The sequence below is a fragment of the Ursus arctos genome, unplaced genomic scaffold (assembly GCF_023065955.2).
Source record: "Ursus arctos isolate Adak ecotype North America unplaced genomic scaffold, UrsArc2.0 scaffold_12, whole genome shotgun sequence".
In the NCBI taxonomy this organism is placed as follows: Eukaryota; Metazoa; Chordata; class Mammalia; order Carnivora; family Ursidae; genus Ursus; species Ursus arctos.
In genome coordinates this window covers 55,956,586-55,979,020 of record NW_026622786.1, presented here as the reverse complement: position 1 = coordinate 55,979,020, position 22,435 = coordinate 55,956,586, and the positions used below count along the sequence as shown (strand labels likewise).

The following is a 22,435-nucleotide window of genomic DNA, read 5'->3' as shown; positions in this document are numbered from 1 at the left end:
GTGACTCCCTTACTCCACTGTTTCTTTGGGAAAATCAAATTTAACTAATGTCACATCATTTCTGGAACTACATCCTGTTATAGGTGAACTCTCTGCCTATTGTAACTACCATAATGGAAGATGAGTCAGACTTTCTCTCTTCCTTCCCTTGTTTTCCCTGTGTCCTTGAATTTTCCCAGAAGCTACATTTCTATAGAATAAATGTCCCTGGGCACCATTTCTTCCATTTGATGACTTGGGTACTCAGAGATTCCCAGGTTTTTGTAGTTGTAATATCCTTTTTTTCTTTTTTCTTCTTCTTCTTCTTTTTTAATGCTAACGTACTACCACCTCTCTCACTGTTGCTCTTGTTTTAAAAACCAAACTAAACTTTGAAGCCGTTTTAGGAGTCTATGAAAGCATGGAAGGCCTTCTGGGATATTTTGAAATCAAGAAGGCAAAGTTTGTCTCGTGTCTGAAGAAGGCAAAATATCCAGTTGTTAGCCTCATAGCAGTTTTGAGTGACTAAATTATTTGTATGCTACACCTTTCAAATGGCAAACTTTAGGTCTGGCACACAATAGAGAACAGAATGTAATGCAGACCTTTTCAGGTTTAGTAAACTTGCTATGGTCAATGGAGAACTGTCTTCACAGAGAAAGAGAAGCAAAAAAAATGCCATGACTCCTAGGCTCACTCAGTGTGCTTGTCTCTGATGTCCCCAGTACGGTAAAAGCATCCTAGGGAACCCTGCTATGTGTCTGTGATGACCAGTGCGGCCCAAGCACACAATTCCACCAGAACTCACATTTCAGCCTCTGTCATCAATCACTTAGTCACAGTACCTTAGCATACCCTTCATGCCTTTTTGTTGTTGTTGTTCCTTCTCGACCTACCTACCTATTCACGTGTGAAAGAACACTTTCTCCCCCCCTAACCGCTGAGAGGTTTGACAGGTTATTTCATCTACCAGCTTCCTCCTTATCTCTCCCACATCCTCTTTATGCCCTAGGAGCAGGTAAATTCACTACTGGGTAATTATAGTCTATCATTTTCAATACATGACTTTCTTTGGAGACTTCTTAAAGCACATCAAAGCAAAGCAATAGACTGAATAGAGCAATTAATAAACAATATTTTACTGAACTTTTAAAAACTTACATTTCTCCCATACCAGTGAGTGAGAGGCATGTACAGAATGGCTTTAAGCAGAAGTGATTTCCCAAATCTGCTCAATTTAGTCTAACATAGGATGGGCTGGAGAGGAAATCAGTAGATTCTCGTAGCTAAACAGTGTATCACGTGATACATTTTTTTATATAAACATTTATACACACACACATACACACATTTTATATAAAACTATTCCTGGACAGGTCCTTCTAAAGCAAACACTACAACAAAACTTTCTTATTAATAGAGGATTCTCATGTTCACCCTCTGTTCCATGCTGGTTTAACACAGCCATACCATGTGACCATCACAGATCTGTGTGGGTGACTTAGCTCTTACCAAAGATGACCAGCAGGACTTGGGCCAGATTGGTAGAAATTTTATCTCTAGATGTGCTCAACAAGGGAAACAAAAGTCTGAGCAGTTTTCTGTAAAACAGAAAATCACAGAAAAGCAGACGATGCCAAAAAGGAAAAAAGAAATCTGGCAAAAGAATTTGGTATTATTCCCTCAGTCATATGGGTTTTTAAAAATTGCAAAGCCTTCTCATCTCTTAGATGGAGTGTGTCTAGGGTTAATCCAGAAAATTTGGGCCTCTTACAACTATTGGTAAGAAATTTGAAATTAAGCAAGAGTCTAACTAAAAGTTCTGGGACAAACAAAGAATGCGAATAAATACTGGGAGTTTGTGGTAAAGAAGTGAATGACAGGACACCAAAAGACCAAATACACATTGGATTTATAAGCCGATGAAACAGCAAAGCCACTGAGTTTTTTTCTCACTAGAGTGAAGCTCTTAAATATAAATATAAAAACCAAAAACATGTACATGAAAACCAACAACAAAACTTTCATGTACCGTGAAAGGACAGGAAACTGAAATGTGCTTTTAGTGTGATAGCTTGGTTTACATGGGTTCTTGATAGTTCGTGCCTTAACAGAAAGGTTCTAGGATGGGAAGACTACAGATGTTAATATTTTAAGCACACCTTGTGCTTCGTAGAGATTCTGGATACTCTCCTGAAGCCTATAAAGACAGCTGGTTCTCAGTGGTTTTCCACCTCCTTTCTGGAGAAGCCATTAATTCCTTCTCTAAAGACTCCTTTTCAATATTTAGCTATAGAGGCACAGGAATGTCTCATGATTTTTGGGTGTGCCATAGTGTAAAAAGCAAGGTTGTAAAGTGAACTGCTCTCCTCCCCTTCCTACCTAATTTCTTCTTCCCTATGCTCTAAGGACTAGGATATCTCTTTCTGGCCCCAGAGCTCATGTTTAACTCCAAAGGTGTACTTTGCAAATGTCCTGCATGTTCTAATTTGTATGACGGAAAGAGAAAACTCATCTGAGCACCAATTTGACATCATTTTATTCCAACAGTCTTTAGAACCCAACACCCCTTCCCTTTTATGACTGTCTAAAATGCCCTCGCTAGCCAGATCCCTTTGCTAGCTCCAGTGTTTGCACATTTCCTTGTTAATCAGCTGCGTAGGCTCGGAGACTGTGTGTTTTGGTGTTGTTTGTGTGTGCAATCTCGTGCTGCTTCCTGAACGCATGTGTCCCTTCCCTTCACAGCCTACTCGACACCCAGCACCTCCCCCGCAAACCGATTCGTCAGTGTTGGACCACGGGATCCAAGCTTTGTAAATATCCCTCAACAGACACAGGTGGGCCGCTCTCATCTTTTCTGTATGTGGTGCAGCTTGTTGTATTCACCAGGTGCATTGTAACTTGTCTTTTGGCACACAGGCTGCATTTCCCAGCCCCTGTTTGGTCCCCTTTCCTCCCAACCCCAACCTTCCCGGCCCTTCAGCCACATTTCCCTGTGTCCTCAGAAATCGTGGAAAACGCTGTCTGCGATTTTTGTGTCTCGTATTGAGGGGCAGAGGAGGAAGGCTTCTGTGCCAAAACTCCTTTCGCTATGGCAAGAAAGGTTTCCCAGAGCTAGATAGCGTGTTTCCGCATCTAGGAATTCACACCTCTCCACTTGCAACCAGACAGAAGTCTACCCCCGCCTGGAAAAGTAAGCTCTGGCTGCCTGTGTAATCAGAGTGCATCCTGGGAATGGGGAACGAGCCACTCTTCTGTTTCGTTATAGGGTCCCCAGGAGCCTGACAAGCTTTCTGAAAGAAAAGAAAAGGGTTCATGAGTCCTATTAGGTTGCTGGTGTTGGTGCAGAAATAGGTGGTGTTTGTTACTGGCTAGGCTGGCCACTAGGAAGCAAGGTGCAGTGGGGTGGGAGGGGATGTATGTGAATATGACATCATATTTTGAGGTAGGTGATTGAGAAGAGGTGATACTAGGACATCTAGAGCTTGTTTTTCGGTAGATGGTTGTGTTTTGTGCTAGTATAGGTCAAAGAGGAGAAATCTCTTATAAGGGTTTTGAAATGGCTGCTGTTAGACACAGTGAGAGACTTTTGGAGTTCAAAGGTAGTGGATGTAGAGATATTTACAAGTTTGTGAAATAGAATTAGATTCAAGTTTTGAAAGGAACGACTCACTGATTTCCTAATTAGAATGTAACCATATACCATCATAACTGACATAAAGAGAGTATTTTCTTTGTGAGGTTTTCAGCATGTTGTTTGAGACAAATTCTCTGAGATATTTTGTGCATATGCCCGGGTGTGTATTCTCCAGATGCCAAATTTGTAACTACTCATCTTTGTTTATAAGAATAGGACCAGATGCTTATCAACAGGATAGATTTGCCTTCCTGGGTCCATTTGCTCTCTCTCTCTGTAAAGGATTTTAGTTTATTGCTGTGTCGACAGTGCAGGTGAAACTCCAGTGCCTCTGAAGCCTTCCTTACGGGGAAGCAGGGTCACGGAAAGTACAGCCTCGAGGAGGCAGCTGGGAGGAGAGGGGGAGCGAGAAGGGAAGGCAGAAGGTTAACTCTTGAGTTTCCCACCCCTACTCTTTCTCCTGAAACTGTCGTGTCCACGGCGTCTGGGATGAACATCTATTCAGGACCTCCCATAAAATCGTTCCAGTGTGTGGCTTATGTCCCCACACCTCCAAATGCTTAACTGGTGAATCTGAAGTGGAGTGATTACCTCAAAGGCATTGACATTTCCCTTTGTACTTTTGGCGCATGTGTTCAGGTTCAGTGGGAAGGGAGAACTGGGGACAGTGGCTCTATGTTGAATGACTGCTTTTCTCAAAGCACCAGTGTGCTCGGGTTACTTCATGAAGAACCTCAAAAATGCAGTTTGGAAATGTCCCGCTTTTATGTTTTTACATCGTATTTTTTGTATAGTCTGTGATTCACCGCACTGAAATGGTACCCCGTGTTCCATTCAATTTGTTTCTCTATAATCAAAACGTGTTATATTCCAAAATGGCTTTGTTTCACAAATGCCTTATTTAACCCAGAAACTGAGTCTTCATGATGTTGACCACAAAAATTCAATTCTTGAAAATCCAGATTTTCCACGCATCTGGATGAATGATGTCACTTAGACCCAATTTTGGCATCTGGAGCTGAATTTTTTTGGTTTCTGTTAAATATTTGGCATCATACGGACAACAGCTTAAATGTTTCTTATCACAGTTACACCTGCCACGTTTGTCTTGAAGAAAGCCTTCCCCAATTGTCTTAGGAGAAACTGTGCTAATGGAGTTGTCATTTTTTTTTCCAAAAAAGAAAAAAATATATATATATATGATGTATATATCCTGAGGTAAAAATTATGTGCTCAGAATATTTTAATTTCAAGGTGTATATATGAACTCTTTTTTTAGAAAAGGAACTACTTTCTGGAACCATTTAGAGTGTCAGACATACATAGATATAGATAAAAATGGTCATATACTTTAAAAATGATCTCCTTTTTGCGAAGACATTAATTCAGAAGAGTTTTTTTTTTTTTTTTTTTACTGGAATCGTTTTAGATTTAATTTAAACATGGCCTGCAGATTAGTAATTTTCTAAGCTAGCTTGCATTTGTTCTCTATTGATACTTTTGTTACTAAAGCATGAAATCTGTATGAATTGGGAGGACAACATTTTGCTTTCTACCTTTGGAGAAGTAGAAATTGAAGAGTCACCCAAGCAGATACTTGAGCTTTACAAATGCGGTAGAGGTAACCTGCACATAAATCCATAAACGAATGCAAAGTAAAATGGCGTCCCCTGCTCCAAAAGGCCAGCTCCCAATGGAAATCTCTTCAAATGCCTAAACTTCAACCTATGGGAGACAGATTAGTTATGGTCTCTATTTTTTCCTAGCAGATAGAACTTGAACTACTACACAGACTTTGTAAATAGTCAGCTTGCAGTTTATCATAAGACCTTTCTTTATACAAAGTATTCTTTAATTATATATAACTTCTATTCATTGAGCATTTTCTATGTACTAAGTACCGAAAGTACATTACCCAACCAATCTTTCCAGGCACGCAATAAGATAGAAATAATTATCTCCACTTTGTAGATGCAGAAACTGAGACCTAGGGGGCGCCTGGGTAGTGCAGTCGTTAAAGCGTCTGCCTTCGGCTCAGGGCATGATCCCGGCGTTCCGGGATCGAGTCCCACATCGGGCTCCTCTGCTGGGAGCCTGCTTCTTCCTCTCCCACTCCCCCTGCCTGTATTCCCTCTCTCTCTGGCTGTCTCTATCTCTGTCAAATAAATAAATAAAATCTTTAAAAAAAAAAAAAGAAAGAAACTGAGACCTAAAGAGATTGTTCATTTTCCCATGTCCATAAGCAGTGAAAAGTGGAGCAAGGATTTATACCCAGTTTGCCTGACTCCAAGGCCTGCGTTCTCTAACCACTGGGCCATACAGCCTCATGAGCTGCTAAGCACCCTTCCCTGTAGGTATTCAAAGCCTGACTGATGCTCAGTGCTCAGGATTACTACTGGCGTACTCCCTGCTTTTAAATCTGAGACTGCATTAAAATCTAATCCTTAGTATATACCCAAGAGAATTGAAAGCGAGGTCTTGAAGAGGTATGGGTACATCCATGTTCTTAGCACCTCAGCCAAAAGGTGGAAGCAGCCCAGGTCTCCCATCAACAGACAAATGGAATAAACAAAATGTGGCATATACATTTTAATGTGTATCTTCCATGTTCCCGTAGTATATAGTATATAGTATTTGGCCTTAACAATGAAGGAAATTCCACAATATTGCTACATGGGCGAACCTTGAAGATATGATGCTAAGTGAAATAGGCCAGTCACAAAAGAACAAATACTGTATGAGTCCACTCATGTGAGGTCCCTGGAGTCATCCGATTCATAGAGAGAGAAAGGAGAATGGTGGTTGCGGGGGAGAGGGGGCGGTGGCAGAATGGAGAGTCATTGTTTCATGGGTATGGAGTTTCGGTTTTGCAAGGTGGAAAGAGCTCTGGAGATGGTTGGTGGTTGTGGTTGCACAGCAGTGTGGCTGTACTGAAGACCACTGAACTGTCCACTTAAACAATGGTTAAGACAATACATTTTATGCTATGTGTATTTCAACACAACTTTTAAAATGTAATCGTTAGATAAACTCGAATGGCCCTTTCACCTCTTAAGAGCATAAAATTCTGCAAAACAGACAGGACGAGTAGACAGTTTATCAACAAAATCCACTGTGAGTGTGTGCTGACCTCTCTGAAAATACTATTTCTCATGCCATTCACATAGTGGGTAGTCAGCACATATTGCTTGAAGCTAAATGATTCATAAGGAAGTTTAAAAATAATGACTTTTTCTTATTACAGTCATGATACATGTTAATTGTGGAAAATACAGATGGGAAAAATAATAAAAATCACTTGTAGTCCTACTGTTAACATTTCCATATAAATCCATCCAGACTGTTTCTGTGCATACAAGTGTATTGCAAAAATGAGATCATATTATATACACTGTTTGATAACCTGCTGTTTCTTCCCTTTAACAATATATTATGGCCTTCTTTCCATGTAAATTGGAAAAATTGAATATTGGCTTTTATTGCACCAATTCATCATCTGTAATGATTGGTAGGGAAAGATAACGTGGATAATTGAAAGCCATTTTTTCTCCTCCTTCCTTTCCAGTCTGTTTTTTTCTCCAGAGAATTCCTCCCTTCGCTGAGACAGAATTGCCTTCTTTTTAGCCTTGCCCTGAGCTAGTTTTCTTTCAAACAGCCTCGCAATGGCATTGTATATTTCACCCTGGCTTTTGGCTGTGCGTGAAGATTCCTGCTCAGTTATTTGTCCCGTTCTTCTGCCTCACGTGTCTGCTCCCTCTGCTACTCTCATCATTTGCCTCCTATCCCTCTGCATCCTCCATTTTGTAACTCACCATTGAAAGGGGGGGTGGCCACCTCCCTGCAGCTTTTGGAGCACCCATGTGTTTGGAGAAACCATGACCCCTCGGCCCCACCCTGAATCTCTTCTTTTTCAAATTTGTCCCAGGATGGTTGATACTAATGTATGGAGAAGTGTCTGGGACATAGAGTATTTACTTCAGCTGGACACTATTAACGTCCCCTGCACACCTACCGAATGATCTAACATAATAGAGAACATGCTATCATCTCAAATAGCAGAAAGCCAATGGCCATTTCAATTGCATCCCATAATTTAATCTGATCCCTGAAAACAAGACCCATTAAGAGGAGGCATTTATTTAGAGAAAAAAAGTTAATATTTCATCATCAGGTAATAAATAGAAATACCAATTCCCACACAGAAGGACTGAGCAAAGAACTCGTTTTGATTCAGGTTCTAGTTTAATCAGAATGTTCAAATAAAATGCTTAACCTGCAGAACTCCAATGAGAACGAATTCTTTAAAATGAAAAATGAGTGCAAACAATATTTAAAAACAGGCATTTCTTCCCTGCCACCCAAACCTATCACTGTTCTGCATCAACAGAATTGTGGTATCTGAAATGCTATTTAAAACCAAATTACCATTTGGGTTATTAGAAGAATCGCTTGGCATGACATGGGCCTGATTTGTTGACAAAAAGGCACAGGTGTTGTAACCTTTGCTTCATAAATCATTTAGCTGCCCGGCTTGCGAGCAGTGTGACTGCCTTTGCGTCGTGAAATTTACAAACGTACGCACAAGCCACACACTTCGCTGTGCCGAAAACCAGCTGATCTGGAGAGGTCGCCGCATGGCTAAATTATGGGCATGTCACCCATTGTCTGCCTTTGGTGAGAATGAACAAGGAACGTGAGGAAGCAGCAAACATTTCGATCTGTTGTCATTCTGTGTCATATTTGTAAAGCTCTGCTTGAGAAACCAAAGCATGGACAATCCACAAAACTCTTCGTAAGTTTCTTTCTTCGCTTGCTCATCGTTTCTTACAATATTCCCAACCCCTAGAGATGAGTAACAATTCTCCTCAAGCTGTTCAAGGACTAGTAGAGGACACAGATGTAACAAATAATAATATAGTAATGACAACAACAACATTAATAATGCAGCATGATACCAATAACAATAGAGATTTGCCTAAGAGTCTTTGAGGCTGCAGAGTTGGGTAAAAGAACTTTCCAAAGAGTGGAAGGGGCAGAAAGGCTAAACCATTTTTCTGCCCATGTCGAACTTTGGTCTGATTCTCATATAATTTACCTTTTTTCTTCCTAGCTTTAATTTTCGCCCATTTATCCATGAGCTGGTAGATGAGGCTTTAGTTTAGCCCATCCTAAAAGGAGTGACATGTCCGTTGGTTTCTGTCTTCTCTGGACCAAGCAGATAAAAGTAGAGTCCTTTCCCTCTGCAGTCATGTCAGCCAGTAGCTCCCTCACCCCTCATTTCCAAGAAACTCCCCTTCCTTGTGTAATGTCCTCACCTAGGGGACCAAGCTCACCTGAGATGACACTCGGATGGTCAGAAGCCTTCCCCGTCTCCTCCCCACCCTGCCCTGTGCTGCCTGCCTAGAGGAGGTTAGATACCCACAGAAGTTCAGGGAGCAGCTGGAGAGTTGCAAAGGCAACAAACTGAGATTTCCTGAGAGGAGGAAAAAAAAAGTATCTTCCCTCTCTAGTTAGAATTGGATTTGAGCATTTCGGTTACAAGCCCACACAATGACAGATGAAAGTGTATCTCCTCCTGACTTAGGACACAGTAGGAAGTCTTATTGGTCAAACTGATACTCTGTCTTAAGCACCCACGCGTGCCTGAAGTTGCTCCAGTACTCAGAGTCTTCTGAGGTTGATGCTATTATCCGCATTTTACAGATGAGGAAACTGAATTTTCAGAAGAATCCATCCGCCCCAGGCAAATGAGGTAGCCAGGATTTGAACCAGTTGGTCTCTCAAATTTCTTTTTCCCAAATGCCATCTGCATGCTTAATTAGCGTTGGTGAAATGTTACTGACCGTTTTCTCTTTAAAATGGTCTAGAATTGACTCATCCTCTTACATCAAGGAATCACAAGCCTAGAAATTGGGTCCCATGGGATAGGACTGATGTTGTGCTTGGTTCTTCTGAAGACCTGCCCCAGTTTCCTATTAGTTCATGCATCTGTAAAATAAGACTGAGCTCATTCTCTCATCCTGCCTGGGAAAAAGACCTTTACTAATGATGTTAGTCTGCATCTGTGAGAACAGCTAGCCTCTGCCCAGAGACCAGATAGGAGAGCAGCTGAGATTGTGGGCTTCCTTTTCAGATCGTGGGTGGAGCTTTTCCATCACTTAGAAGCAGTATATAGGTTTCTTTCTTTCTTTTCTTTCTTTCTTTTTCTTTTCTTTTTTTTTCTTTTTTTCTTTATTTTCTTTATCTTTTTTTTTTTTTTTTTTTTGGTTATTCTTTTCTTTTTTCTTGGTGATTCTGTTTTTTTAGTCTGGTTTATTAACTGTAGAATGGTGATTGATTATATGATCCCTGATGGTTGTTTTAAGTCTTAAATGCTACTGGTGTAAAGAAAGCAAATGCTTGGCTCCAACTGAACATTCAACAAACGATAGCTTTGATTGTTTGGTTGGTAACTAAACTCTTATATTTAAATAGTATTTTCTGGATTGCAAAGTATTTTCTCACTTGATCTTAAGAGTAGCCCATCGAAGTAGGCAGAACCATTATTATTGTTATCCCCATCATACAGATTAAAAAAACAGAGGTTTAAAGAGAAGAAGTGACTTCCCCAGAACCACATAGCTACGGATCAGTAGAGCCAGGACACAAACCCACTTCTTTTTTTTTTTTTTTTTTAAGATTTTATTTATTTATTCAACAGAGATAGAGACAGCCAGCGAGAGAGGGAACACAAGCAGGGGGAGTGGGAGAGGAAGAAGCAGGCTCATAGTAGTGGAGCCTGATGTGGGGCTCAATCCCATAACGCTGGGATCACGCCCTGAGCCGAAGGCAGACGCTTAACCACTGTGCCACCCAGGCGCCCCCACAAACCCACTTCTGATTCCCAAGCCCAGGCTCCCTTCAATGTGCCCCACTAGGCACATCCTCGTGTGCTGCTACATGGATATGGCCAGAACCTACATGCCAAACTCTGGTTCTGAAACAACCGTCTAGCAAATTAGGACAATCCCTCCCCTAAAGATTATAACCCCATGGACCCTTCCATTGAGCATCTGCCCTAAAGATACCTCCAAAGCCTAATTAATTGGGCACATCTCGTCCTCTGCACACCATTTCTCCTCTTCAGCTCAATTGTGCCCCAAGATAGAAGAGACTCCCCAAGAGGAAGCTCTGTCTCTGAGGGTGGTAAGGAGTGGCAGCAAATGAAAATACCTCCGCCACTAGACCCGGAAGGGAAAGGCAGTGCCTGGTCATTTTTTTTCTCTTATGTTCTCATCTCCAGTCATAGGTGTTGAGTAGTAAACAACACCTCACCAGGATGAATTACTCATGCATCGTGCTCCCCCTCCCTCCGTACTGCTGTGGGCTAGAGTGAATCCTCCCAGCCTCCCATCTCCCACACCAGCCTGTGCATTCTCTGCTGATACAGTTGGTGGCTGACTCACTGATAGGTTATGGGATACTATCAAGATATACAGAACCCTCATCTTTCAGTTTTTAATTTAGCAGCACATTTTAGATGTCCTCAGCCACAAACTTCACTTCTGGGCAAAGTGAGAACATCACTTCTAGGGACAGGTCTCTTTTACCTCCCTCGTTTGTTTGTTTGTTTTTTAAAGTAGGATTTTATTTATTTGAGAGAGAGAGCATGAGCAGGGGGAGAAGCAGAGAGAGACGGAGAAGCAGACTCCCCACTGAGAATGGGGCCTGATGTGGGGGCTCCATCCCAGGACTCTGAGATCATGACCTGAACTGAAGGCAGATGCTTAACCAACTGAGCCACCCAGGCACCCTCTCCCTCAGTTCTTATACTTCCGTAACCCCATTACCTTTAAGTCCCATGTTTTAGTTTGGTGTTAGCCTTTTCCTTTGGTTTTTGCCTTGCTCCAAAAATTTTTGCGGAAGCTTCTTAGTTAAAGCAAATGGATGATTATCGGAAGAATTAGGCACCTCCTTGGGATTTGGCACACGTTACGTGCTCAATAAATCTTTGGTCCTTCCTCACTTGTCTCTTCTCCGTGTTAAAATGAGATCAGTGGCCAGGGACAAGGGGAAGAGAAGAGGGAGCTTGCACCTGAAATTTTAGATCTTATGGAAGAAGGATAAAAAATCTGGTATCCATTAAATTAGCCATTGGGATTGTGGGAAAAGGGAGGCTGAAAATGAAGTGGGAGGAAAGCTTGAAAACAGAAGGTGAGAATTTGTGTAGAGTAGTAAGAGGAGTGAGGTCGTTGTTTGATGATAGCCTTGCAACGAAGCCAGAAAACCCTAGTATCAGTTGCAGAATTGCTGTCAAGATTTCTAGTCGTTAGATGGATTTTGATAATGATGCTTCTGATCGGGGAGTTTTCCAGGATACTAAGGGAAAGATATTTGGTACTCATGGCCTGATTTCTTTTGGGGAACAGGGAAAAAGTAATAAATTAAAGAGTAGGATAGACCTCTTTTCACATTCTGGGTGTGCCATTCGTCAGAGTGATCTTGGACGTTATCCTTTAAAATTCACTTCCTTCATCTATGAAATGAAGGCCACAATACCATCTATCTACCTCATAGAAGAGAACCCAGTTAAGCGCGGCTTCAGCCAATCAGGGTTATTTCCCTCGTGTGGAATCTGTGTGGTTGGTGGCCTTATTTCATCTGCCGTATGATGCCAGCAGGAACCCATGCTCCTGCAGACATCCTGCTCTAACTCAGCATGTCGTCTGTTCATCCTCATGCTTGGTGCCTCTGGTTGCAAAATGGCTGGTACAGCTCCAGACATCATGCCCATATCCTACACTGTTATCCCTCAAAATCAAGGAAACAAAGGCCCTGCTATACTCCTCCCCTGCTTCCTGTTAGCCAATTTCTCTTTAGGTCTCACTGACTAAAACTGGATTACATTTGAATCTTTAGCTGCAAAAAATGTTGGGAAAGCTAGTACAGAATTTGATTGACTAAAATCATGAGCTGTTACTCTGGGCTGGTTACATTGTCCTCCCTAAACAAAACTGCCCCCAAGAAAGAAGGGGCCACAGATTGTAGGTAAACTGCTAGCGGTATTTGCCATATTCTTCTTTCCCACTCTCTGACAGGTTTCATGTGCTTTTAACTCCTATCGCTGCACCGGTCTCCATCCATCCCCCGATGCCTGTCTTCTTACAGTGCCTTTCCTCTGCACTCACTTCCTCTGTGTGTAACAAACATAAACACTGTGTGCTCGTACACACGTGTGTGTATGTGTGAGTGAGTGCATAGTGATCAGGTCATTTTAGCCCTCTGTCCGAGTCCAGGATTCAGGCAGACATACTGGAGTTTTATGCAGACCCGCTCCCACGGGCGAGGTCAACTTTCTCCCGGTAAACTGGAACTCTGAAAAGGCCGAGTTGGAGGACATGTCCCTTTGTAATTGCAAGGGAACCCTGTGAAACAGTGCCCTCCGCGTGCCCTCCCAGGTGCTTATCAAACAGTCAGCAATGGGTTCTGGGTTTCTCTTTTATGACTTGGAACCAGATGCTTCCTTTGCAAAAGAAAAGAGCCTGGTTTTGCTGAGCTTGAGTCAACAGAGTTCAGAGAACAGGAAAATGAGTTGATTGGCCCCGCTCCGTGAACTGCGAGGAGAGAGGTAGTGCAGGTGGTGAACTGTCCGCCTTTCCACAAAGCCCCTGCCTGTGAAACACCCCTGCCCGAGGAATCCGCTTTCCCAAATGTTCCTGCGCTCTAAAAAATAACCGTTCACGTTAGGAGGGCATTCCTTTGGGGCACAGGCTTTCCCAGGCTTTCTCATGAGCCTAAGACCTTGAAGGTCCCACGGACGGATGGACACAGTTTCAAGGCCAGGGCCTATTGTCTAAAGTGAGATTTTCAAAGCTCTCACGTGAGTTCTCAGTGATTCTTCCTGCCCACTTTTCTCACACCCACTTGTTTACCTTCCTGTTTGTTTATTGAGGACGGAGGCACGTTCTTTTATCAGGGGCCTCTCTTTTTGAGACATAGCCTTTCAATGGGGCCTATTCATTAAGCTACATTCCGCAGCACACGCCTCCCCAAAATATTTGCATGAGAATTTTTCCTTAGGCTTCCCATTGCTGCTTTCATGGCAGAGATGAAATAACTTAGCACTTCTAATTAGCTTTCCACTCTCCAAATGCTTTACACATTAACTAATGAATCACAGGAGCTTGTGATAAGCTGGATCCCTGTGTTGGGGCTGGGACACTGGGCTAGGACAGGCTGTCCTGGCCCTGTGTTCCTGGCCCTCAATGCCCTCCCTCCCACACTCTGAGTGTGTTGGGATAATGGAGCTGCAGCCCAGACAGGAACTTGAAGGGCCACCTCAGACCCCCACCACGCTGCCTTAATAATGTTGAAAGTGCTTAATGCTCCCTTCCAAGGCAGGATATGCTGAGTGTCTCCTGTTGCCCTGAGTAGTTGGGGGGAATTTAAGGCCATTTCTCATGGCACACAGCCTTTGCCCCTGTCAAGTACAATTCTCCTTCCGTGAATCCCTGTCCAATATGTGTGCATATGGGGAAGGAATCACACTGGGGGGATGGAAGGACGATATGATAGAAAACTCTAGTAAGGGAACTGACCGTAGTAGGGATCTGTGCATCTTGGTAGAATAGAAGGAACACTAGACTAGGAGTCAAAATACTTGGATACCTAGCTTATCCCCCCAACTTATCAGCTATGTGATTGATCTTGGGGACAAGGGGGAAGAAAACAGAATTTACTGAGCACCTACTATATTCTTGGCACCACACTAAGCTGGAAGAGGAGTGTGTGTGTGTGTGTAGTCCCGGCTATACCTTGCTCACCAACTTCTAGGGATAAAAGTAATCAAAGTATAGCAAGGTCTGATAAATGAAACAGTTGGGGTACGCCTAATCTTTAAGGAGTACAGAGGGTTGGTCATTAACTCTGGAGAGAAGCAGGGGACTCATGGAAGATATATTCTAGAGGAGAAAGGCACATGAGCTGGTTTCAAAGGACACAGACCTACCTGGTGGGTACAACATTCCATTCCAGGCAAGAGGAACAGCGCATACAAAAGGGTAGCAATGTGTATTGAAGAACATTACTCTGTTTGGTATATCTGTTAATGTCGGTGGCAGAGAATGGTGAATAATGAGCTAGGAAGTTTGGGTCTAGTCATGAATAAATACATTACTTTATACAATGGTAGAGCAATTGGACTTTATTCTGTGGAAGGTGGGAGCAGGTGAAGGACGCAGTGGCATCTCTGTACGTGAAGAAACGTTAACCGAGCTTGCTTTAAGACTCCCCAGGTATAGGATTTTACAGACAGTAGTAGTTTGAAGACCTATGACCGTGAGGTACCCTCCTCTCCTGGGCACTCTAATAGAGTAGAGAAGACATCAGCTTTGGAGCCAGACAGACTCGATTTTGATTTTTCTCTGGACATGACTGCTGTCAACTGAATCGTATTGTTCCCCCTTTTCTCCCACTCCCACCCCCGTCCTGCCAAAATTCATAGTCTGAAACCCTAGCCCCCACTGCAGTGGTGTTTGAAGATGGGGACTTTGGGAGGTAAGTTTAGATGAGGGTTTAGATGAGGGCCTGCATAGGAGACACCAGAGACTTTGTTCTGTCGTTGCCAGTGAGGACTCAGTGAGAAGGCAGCCATCTGCAAGCCAGGAAGAGGACCCTCAGGTACAAATCAGGTACAGATCTGCTGGAACCTTGATATTGGATGTCCCAGCCTCCAGAACTGTGAGAAAATAAGTATTTTTGGATGTTTATCTGTTGTGTAAGCCACCCAGTTCAGGATGTTTTGTTATGGCAGTCTGAGACTAGTACAGTGATCTTGGGGTAGTTTTCAGCCTTTCTGAACCTCAGATGTCACATTTATAAAATTATAAATCAATTTGTGCATTCCACTTAGAGTTTTATGAAGATTCAATACAGTGAGATGATAAAGCCCCCAGCACCCTTCCCTGGCAACACACAGAGAGCTGATGTGTGCTGCTGCTTTGTTCACCCCTTGGAACTGAACCTCCGTAAAGCACCAGAGGTCAGACAGGATGCCTCTTATTCATCTTTAGGACCAGGGACCTGTGATTGCCAGTAGAAACCCAGAAATGTTAATACGGCGAAAACCCCAGAGGTAATCTGGTCATTTTCCCCCTAAGCTGAGTCTCTTCTCCCCCGCATCCTCCCACGTCCGTTTTCCATAAGTTGTGCCATTAATTCTCTCATTAGCTAGTGGAATGATATTTATTTATTAAGAACATACTTAGCATACTCCCAAGGAGCAAGTTAAAGCTCAGCTAACAGCTGCAGTTACTGGTTGGGAGGCAAAATACGCTGAGGAATGCATAGGGAGAGTTTGTATGTATGTTATAATTTCATATTAAAAAACTATTAAACTTTACGCTGGATGAGGGAGAGAAGAAAAAAAAAAAACCCGGTGCAAAAACAAGTTATGAACCTAGGAGCACGGTTTCTGAATGTTTATTTTGTCAGGTACACAGCTGACATGATTAGTTCTAATGGGGTGGTGATCCTCATTGAATTGCAGATCCGTTTGAGTGACTGAAATACCGCAGGGACTTAAATAAGTGGTGCATACGGTATTACTTAGGCTGCATCCTTTAGCCAAGTAGAAGGCTTCTTGTTCTCTGTCCCTTCTCAACATGCACACGCACGCACGCATGCACACATGCTCCCGCACACAGGCACACCACGGATGCGTGCATCTCTTCCAGAAACTCCATGTAGAGCATTAATTACCTACCCAGAGCAATGCTGGCTTGCCCTGGCTGATTTCTCCCCCTTGCCCTCGGCCACCCAAGCGCACCCCAACCCCCCCTCACTCTCCACTGCAGATAATGGTGTATCAGATCAGTCTGCCTTGCTGCTGCATCAAGACCCAGATCAATTTATTGACTCTGTCAGAGTGGCTGGTACAGTAATTGTTACAAGAGGAGAATGGAAAGTGAGAACGCATCCACGTGAAAAATAAAAATGACGGTTTGTTTTTTCCTCCCCCCCTTTTGCCTTTTTTTTTTTTTTGCCTTATAGATCTTTATGTGTTTACACAGCAGAGAGCACTTTACGTAAGTTAATCAGCCCCTTCTACATTATTAATTGTGACAGTTAGGGTGCTACATGACAGGAAGAGTATTATGGGAAGCATTGATCTCCCTCAGATGGTGTAGACCTGTGCGGGTTTGGTGTTCCTTCCCTTATCTCACTGCTTTGGGGTCCCATCAACTCACATTTCCCTGATTGACAACACAGAACGCCTCCCATCAATACAATTGATTTTGTGAAAAAGGACAGGGAGCATTTTTCAGCTGGAGATAGATGAATTATGGTGATGGCAAGAGAGAACATTTCAGAAATCTTTCAGTTTAGAAATCTAAATTGGAAACTAAGGTACTATTATCATCCCAAACAGACGCCTAATTTCTACCCTCAGAAAAATAACAAGTGTTAGAGGAAACTTACTACAAGTGAAAAATAGACTTAGTTGAGGCCAGCCATGAACCTGAGGATATAATAGCTATTTTTTAAAGGCTATCTGCTAATTTTTTTGTGGGAAATTTTTGGCTAAGTGCATATCTTTGAAAGACATTTCATTAAAGTTCAACTTTCATGGCTTATACCTGTAGACCCTAACATAAATCCTATGTGAACGGACAAAAGTGAGTGGGTGTCATTTGTGACCTGGAGATAAAAGGTCAACCATTGGATTTATAGCTTTTTTAGTGAAAAGAACATAAAGATTCCTGCCAACTGGAGTCAATCCATATTTTAATGTTTCCTAGTTAAGATTATAAAATCAAGGGATTAGGATCATGCTGTTCAGTGAAGGTCAAAAATTAAATGTGGTGGGCTAAGTGTCATTCCCATGGGGCAGAAGTTAATATTTCAAAAACCATTTCTACCACTGGCAGTCAAGAAATGAATTGTCTATGGTCATTAACCAAGGTAAGGGGAATCCCACTATCATTACTACCATTTAATGATGATTATTACACTAATCAACTATATTGTTAAATTACTCTGCTGTTCTCCTATAATGTCCCCGAACAGTGATAGTGGATTGATTGCTATCAAATAATTCTCATATGCAATTGGGAGCAAGTCAAGATGGAAGATCATGTATGAAGGGTTCCTTGTGGGAAAAGAAGTTGTGGCTCTTTTATGAATATAAGAGCGATAACATAGACTCTTACGCCGCACGTAACATTCTTCTAAGACCAAGAATCTGTGCCATTACAGGTCTGTTCTTAGGTGTGATTCACTAGTACAAAGTGTCTAAATACAAAAAATGAAATGCATTTCTTTTCATTATGGTTTTGTTTTTGTATTTCACATTTTTTTTTTTTGCACGTACTGCCACCCACTCTGCCTTTTTTTCCATTTAGAAAAAAAAAATTCATTCACCACATCCTTTCCTTCCTCAAATTTTTGGAACTCTGGATTCCATCTACTTGGGATTTTTATTAAGAGAAAGGAAGGTTATTTAAATGTCTTCACAGGATGATTCAGGCACATATCTCCCGTACCATTTTCAGATCCATTTGAAGCTACCAGTATTTTTCAAAGATATAGAAATACAGAATACTGAAGCTGGTAATTTCCTTAAAGATTATCTACTCTAGACACCATCATTTTCCAGAGACAACTTTAAGTGCGTTCTGGAATAAAGTGTGCATCATTCTGATAAAACAGCACCTCCAAATAAGAGACCCAAAGCCCAGGGAAGGTGGAAGGACTTCCAAGGGCACATGGGGAAACAGAGGCACAGCGGAACTGAAACACAAGGTGTCCGACACCAAGGAGGCAAGGGACTGGTGGTTTAATAGGTGCTTTCGGAAATGGATGCATGGTTCCTATTTTACAAAGGTGTTTTATAAAAGCCCAATATCTATTAGACTGACCCAAGTGCATTGGAATTTTCAGGAACAAAAGCACGTAATTCAAAAGTCTACCTCAGGGAATTTCTCTTCGTAGACTGCTGTGTGTGTATTGTGTGGGTGTGGGTGTGGGCGGGTGGGCGTTCAGCCCTAGCTCCTGTCTCTGCTCTTGGGAGCTTTTGTTGCACCGTTGTCTAACTTTTGTCCTTCACAGTATAGACAAAGGTTAAAATTCCCATCCACTTTCACAGGCAAACACTTTAAAGTGCTTCTCCAGGAGGCAGAGAGTAGGGAGGACCTTTGATTTAAAGTTCAACATTTACATTTGTAATTTTGACTAATTTCTGTGCTCGCATTAATTAAATTGAAATTGTTTAATTAGAATAAAACTAAAATTGATCATTAGGATTAATTTAACCTGATAGGCTTTGTGTGCCTTTCTAGACAAATATTATGAAATATAGTGATAATGAAGCAGTGAGAGGTATAATTTCACATCTTATAATGATTTTAATATCTGCCAGTTGTTCTCCCTGGTATCTGGATAGCTCTGAATGTTGCTATTTGTTACATCATTACCATCCAGCTAGGGCCATGCTGTATCTCACAGTTGGCCTCTTCCCAAATATTTTTTCCTGTCAAAGTAAGTCTAAAGATGGACCAAGTTCTCTTTACCCCCCCACCCTCCTAAAAACATCATTCTTCCCCTTTCCCCCACCCCCACCATCTTCCAGGAAGGTGGCTTGCTTGGCTCTTTCCCCTGGGCCTTGCATCACAATGACCTTTGTAAACTAAGAACTGCTGCTTGATACTCCTTCTGGAATTCACTAATGCTCCCCAGCCATAGGGTCAGTGCTGTCAGATCTGGACTGCCCCTTTGCAGCCCTTCCTGGCTGCTTGCTCGGAATAAGTACCAGGCACAAATTAAGCCGCGTGGTAAAACGAGGGACTGACGCCACTGAATAACGAACTCTAAGGGAGTGGAAGAGAGAAGGCCTTTTCTCCAAGTGTCTCATCGGCTTCTAGGGAATAGCTTGTCCTCTTCAGCCCCTGCCTTCCGTGTAGGTCTAGCAAGCACGTATGTTTCCAGATTTGGTGCTCTCTGTTTGTGAATGAAAATCGTAGAAGAATAAGGCTACTGTTTTATCAAAGGATTCAGCATCAGTTTAAAAACACTAGACCTGCATCTACCGACCAGCTCACTAATGAATGCATGTACAACTTTTTGAACTACCAGGTCAACTGTCAAATTATTTTACCTTCAAAACAATTAAGATTCACATTGGTAAATTAAATCCTCAGGAAAATCTGCAAACCGTCTTGAGTTTCAAATTCCTCCCATTCACCATTTTGCCAGAGAAACTTAAAAAAAAAAGTAACATTGGGGCGCCTGGGTGGCTCAGTCGTTAAGCGTCTGCCTTCGGCTCAGGGTGTGATCCCGGCATTCCGGAATCGAGCCCCACATCAGGCTCCTCCGCTATGAGCCTGCTTCTTCCTCTCCCACTCCCCCTGCTTGTGTTCCCTCTCTCACTGGCTGTGTCTATCTCTGTTGAATAAATAAATAAAATCTTAAAAAAAAAAAAAGTAACATTAGCAGTTGTGTTTAATTTGTTTCCTATCGCAACCTTGAACAGCAGAATCCAAAGGGGAGTGGAGAATGAGTCAAAATTAGATGTTTATGAAAAAGAAAAAAAACCTAGATGAAAGAACATGTTTCTCAGTAATCTGTGGTTGAATGACCAGTGAGATTACCAGAGACTATCTTATATGCAAATTGTTATCTTTCTGCCAGATTGGCCAACATTCCTGGCCAAAGGCTGAGAAACTCTTAGGGTTACTTACCAGCCCTGGTTCTACTCAATCACCATAAGAAAACCGCCGCCCAAAAAGAGACTCCTTTTACCATCCATGTCTTCAGAATACCATCTCAATGATTCCGCTTTTATTCGTGTCCTTATCCAGTAGAAGAACTTCTTATTTTCATACCAAAGAGTTTTAGTTAGAAGCTTATTCACGTTTAATTTGTTTTTAGAAAATCCCTGATGGGGCGCCTGGGTGGCACAGTCGTTAAGCATCTGCCTTCGGCTCAGGGCGTGATCCCAGCATTCTGGGATTGAGCCCCATGTCAGGCTCCTCTGCTGGGAGCCTGCTTCTTCCTCTTCCACTCCCCCTGCTTGTGTTCCCTCTCTCGCTGGCTGTCTCTCTGTCAAATAAATAAATAAATAAAAATCTTTAAAAAAAAAAAGAAAAGAAAGAAAATCCCTGATGTTTCTCAGCATTTGAGCTAATCGAAGTTCAGGGGATTGAGGCTTTTGAAGAGTATATGGCGAGCATACTCATGCTGTTACTGTATTGATTCAGGAGAAAGAACTGCCCCTCATTGTACTAGGCCAAGAAGAGCAATGACCTGGCATAGAAAGATGTGGTTTCTGTCTTCCCCGTGTCGGAAAAGAATACCATAAAAGAAGCGTCAGTTCTGCATAGTCTACTTAAGATACAAAGCACTTCCATATATTATTTCATTTTATTCTCAGAACCACCATGCTAGGAAGGTGGTCTTAATCCCTTCTTCACAGAGGCACACACTGAGCCACACATCCATCGTGGGCTCTCTGTCCATCCACCCTCGGCCAGGTAGATTCTCCTCTAACCCCCACAAGAACGCTCACTCTTTCTTGAACTACTTGCCTCATCACATATCACTGTGCAGGGAGGCAGCTGCCGAAGCTGGCAATGCCAGGACCCGCAGTGATGCTGGATGTGCTCACCTATCAGGAAGGAAGCATCCCGGGCTGAAGAGATGCTAGAAAGTAGCTCTCAGCCCCTGAATCATTGGTTTACTACTCTTCTACCTACTTTCCTGCTAGATAAACTCAAATTTCAGAGAGAAGTTGAGTGGCAGAGTCCATGGTGTTGTTTCTCTGGTTCTCTTTCCATTTCCGTCCATGAAGACCATGGCTGCTTTCTCTGAACTCCTGGACCCTTGCGTAGTCTTAACCTCAGTGCGTCACGAAATCAGCTCTCTCCAGATCGGTTCCCTGTAATAGCATTTAGAATCCCTACTTCATCTCTTTGTGGTTCCCAACCCAAAATAGCTATTTCTTCCTCCCTAGTGTACCTTCATTGCTTGGAAAATCCCTGAGATCTTTCTGACCTCGAAAATCCCTTAAGTTTTTTCATAAACACAATATGGGATCCCCTTTTTTTTGGGAGGGGGCATTTATCTTCTTAATACTCTCTATCTGCATTTTCAAGGCAGAAAAACAGTTTAGCAAGCCCTAGTTTTTATATCTGAAGGCAATAAATATGCATTGACCATTTGCACAAAATGCTGAAAATAATTTTAGAGGAATTCAACGTCATGGCTGTGGAATTCTAGAACATACGTCTAGAATCTGTTACTCACTTTTCAACTGGAATGTTAACTTGAAAGCCTGATAGGGAAAATCAAGAAGATACAGTTGGCCCGTGCCTTCTCTTTCTTGCTCTCTTTCTTTGACTTTATGGCAGATCTGAGGAAACTTTGAATGCTAACTGAAGCTTGTGTGCCCAGCCTCAGAGACTGAAATGCCTGAGAAAGCGGTACAGATTCCAGCTGTAAAACATTCCTTCACCAAGCCTTGGAAACTCGCACACTGAGGCCGGCAGAGCTCAGAGGGAGCCCATGTAAATGAGGCTTAGTTATAAACTCCTGAGGAGGGTTTTATTTAGGTTTTTTTTTTTAATTTTTTTAATTATATTATGTTAGTCACCATGCAGTACATCCCTGGCTTCCGATGTAAAGTTCGATGATTCATTAGTTGCGTATAACACCCAGTGCACCATGCAATACGTGCCCTCCTTAATACCCATCACCGTGTGTTATTAGTTTAAACCTGAACTTGAACTCGTAAACATCTTCCTGAAGAACAACGCCGAAAGGCTGATGGAGTACAACAGGAAGCGA

The 22,435-nt window shown here is 42.4% G+C and overlaps 1 protein-coding gene across 20 annotated transcripts in view; it reads left to right on the top strand.

Annotated features, from left to right (window-relative positions):
• Positions 1–22,435, top strand: part of NFIA (nuclear factor I A) — a 367,666-nt gene that overhangs the window by 326,715 nt on the left and 18,516 nt on the right. For 8 of the 20 annotated variants that reach the window (XM_048220510.2, XM_044383811.3, XM_044383808.3 and 5 more), the window contains one exon: positions 2,725–2,816. The exons of 6 other annotated variants lie outside the window; for them this stretch is intronic. In XM_048220510.2, the coding sequence (XP_048076467.1) occupies positions 2,725–2,816 (92 nt within the window). Of the gene's footprint in view, positions 1–2,724; positions 10,265–22,435 lie in introns of those variants that run through there. 6 more of the 20 variants (XM_057310618.1, XM_057310615.1, XM_057310617.1 and 3 more) reach the window with 1 other exon arrangement.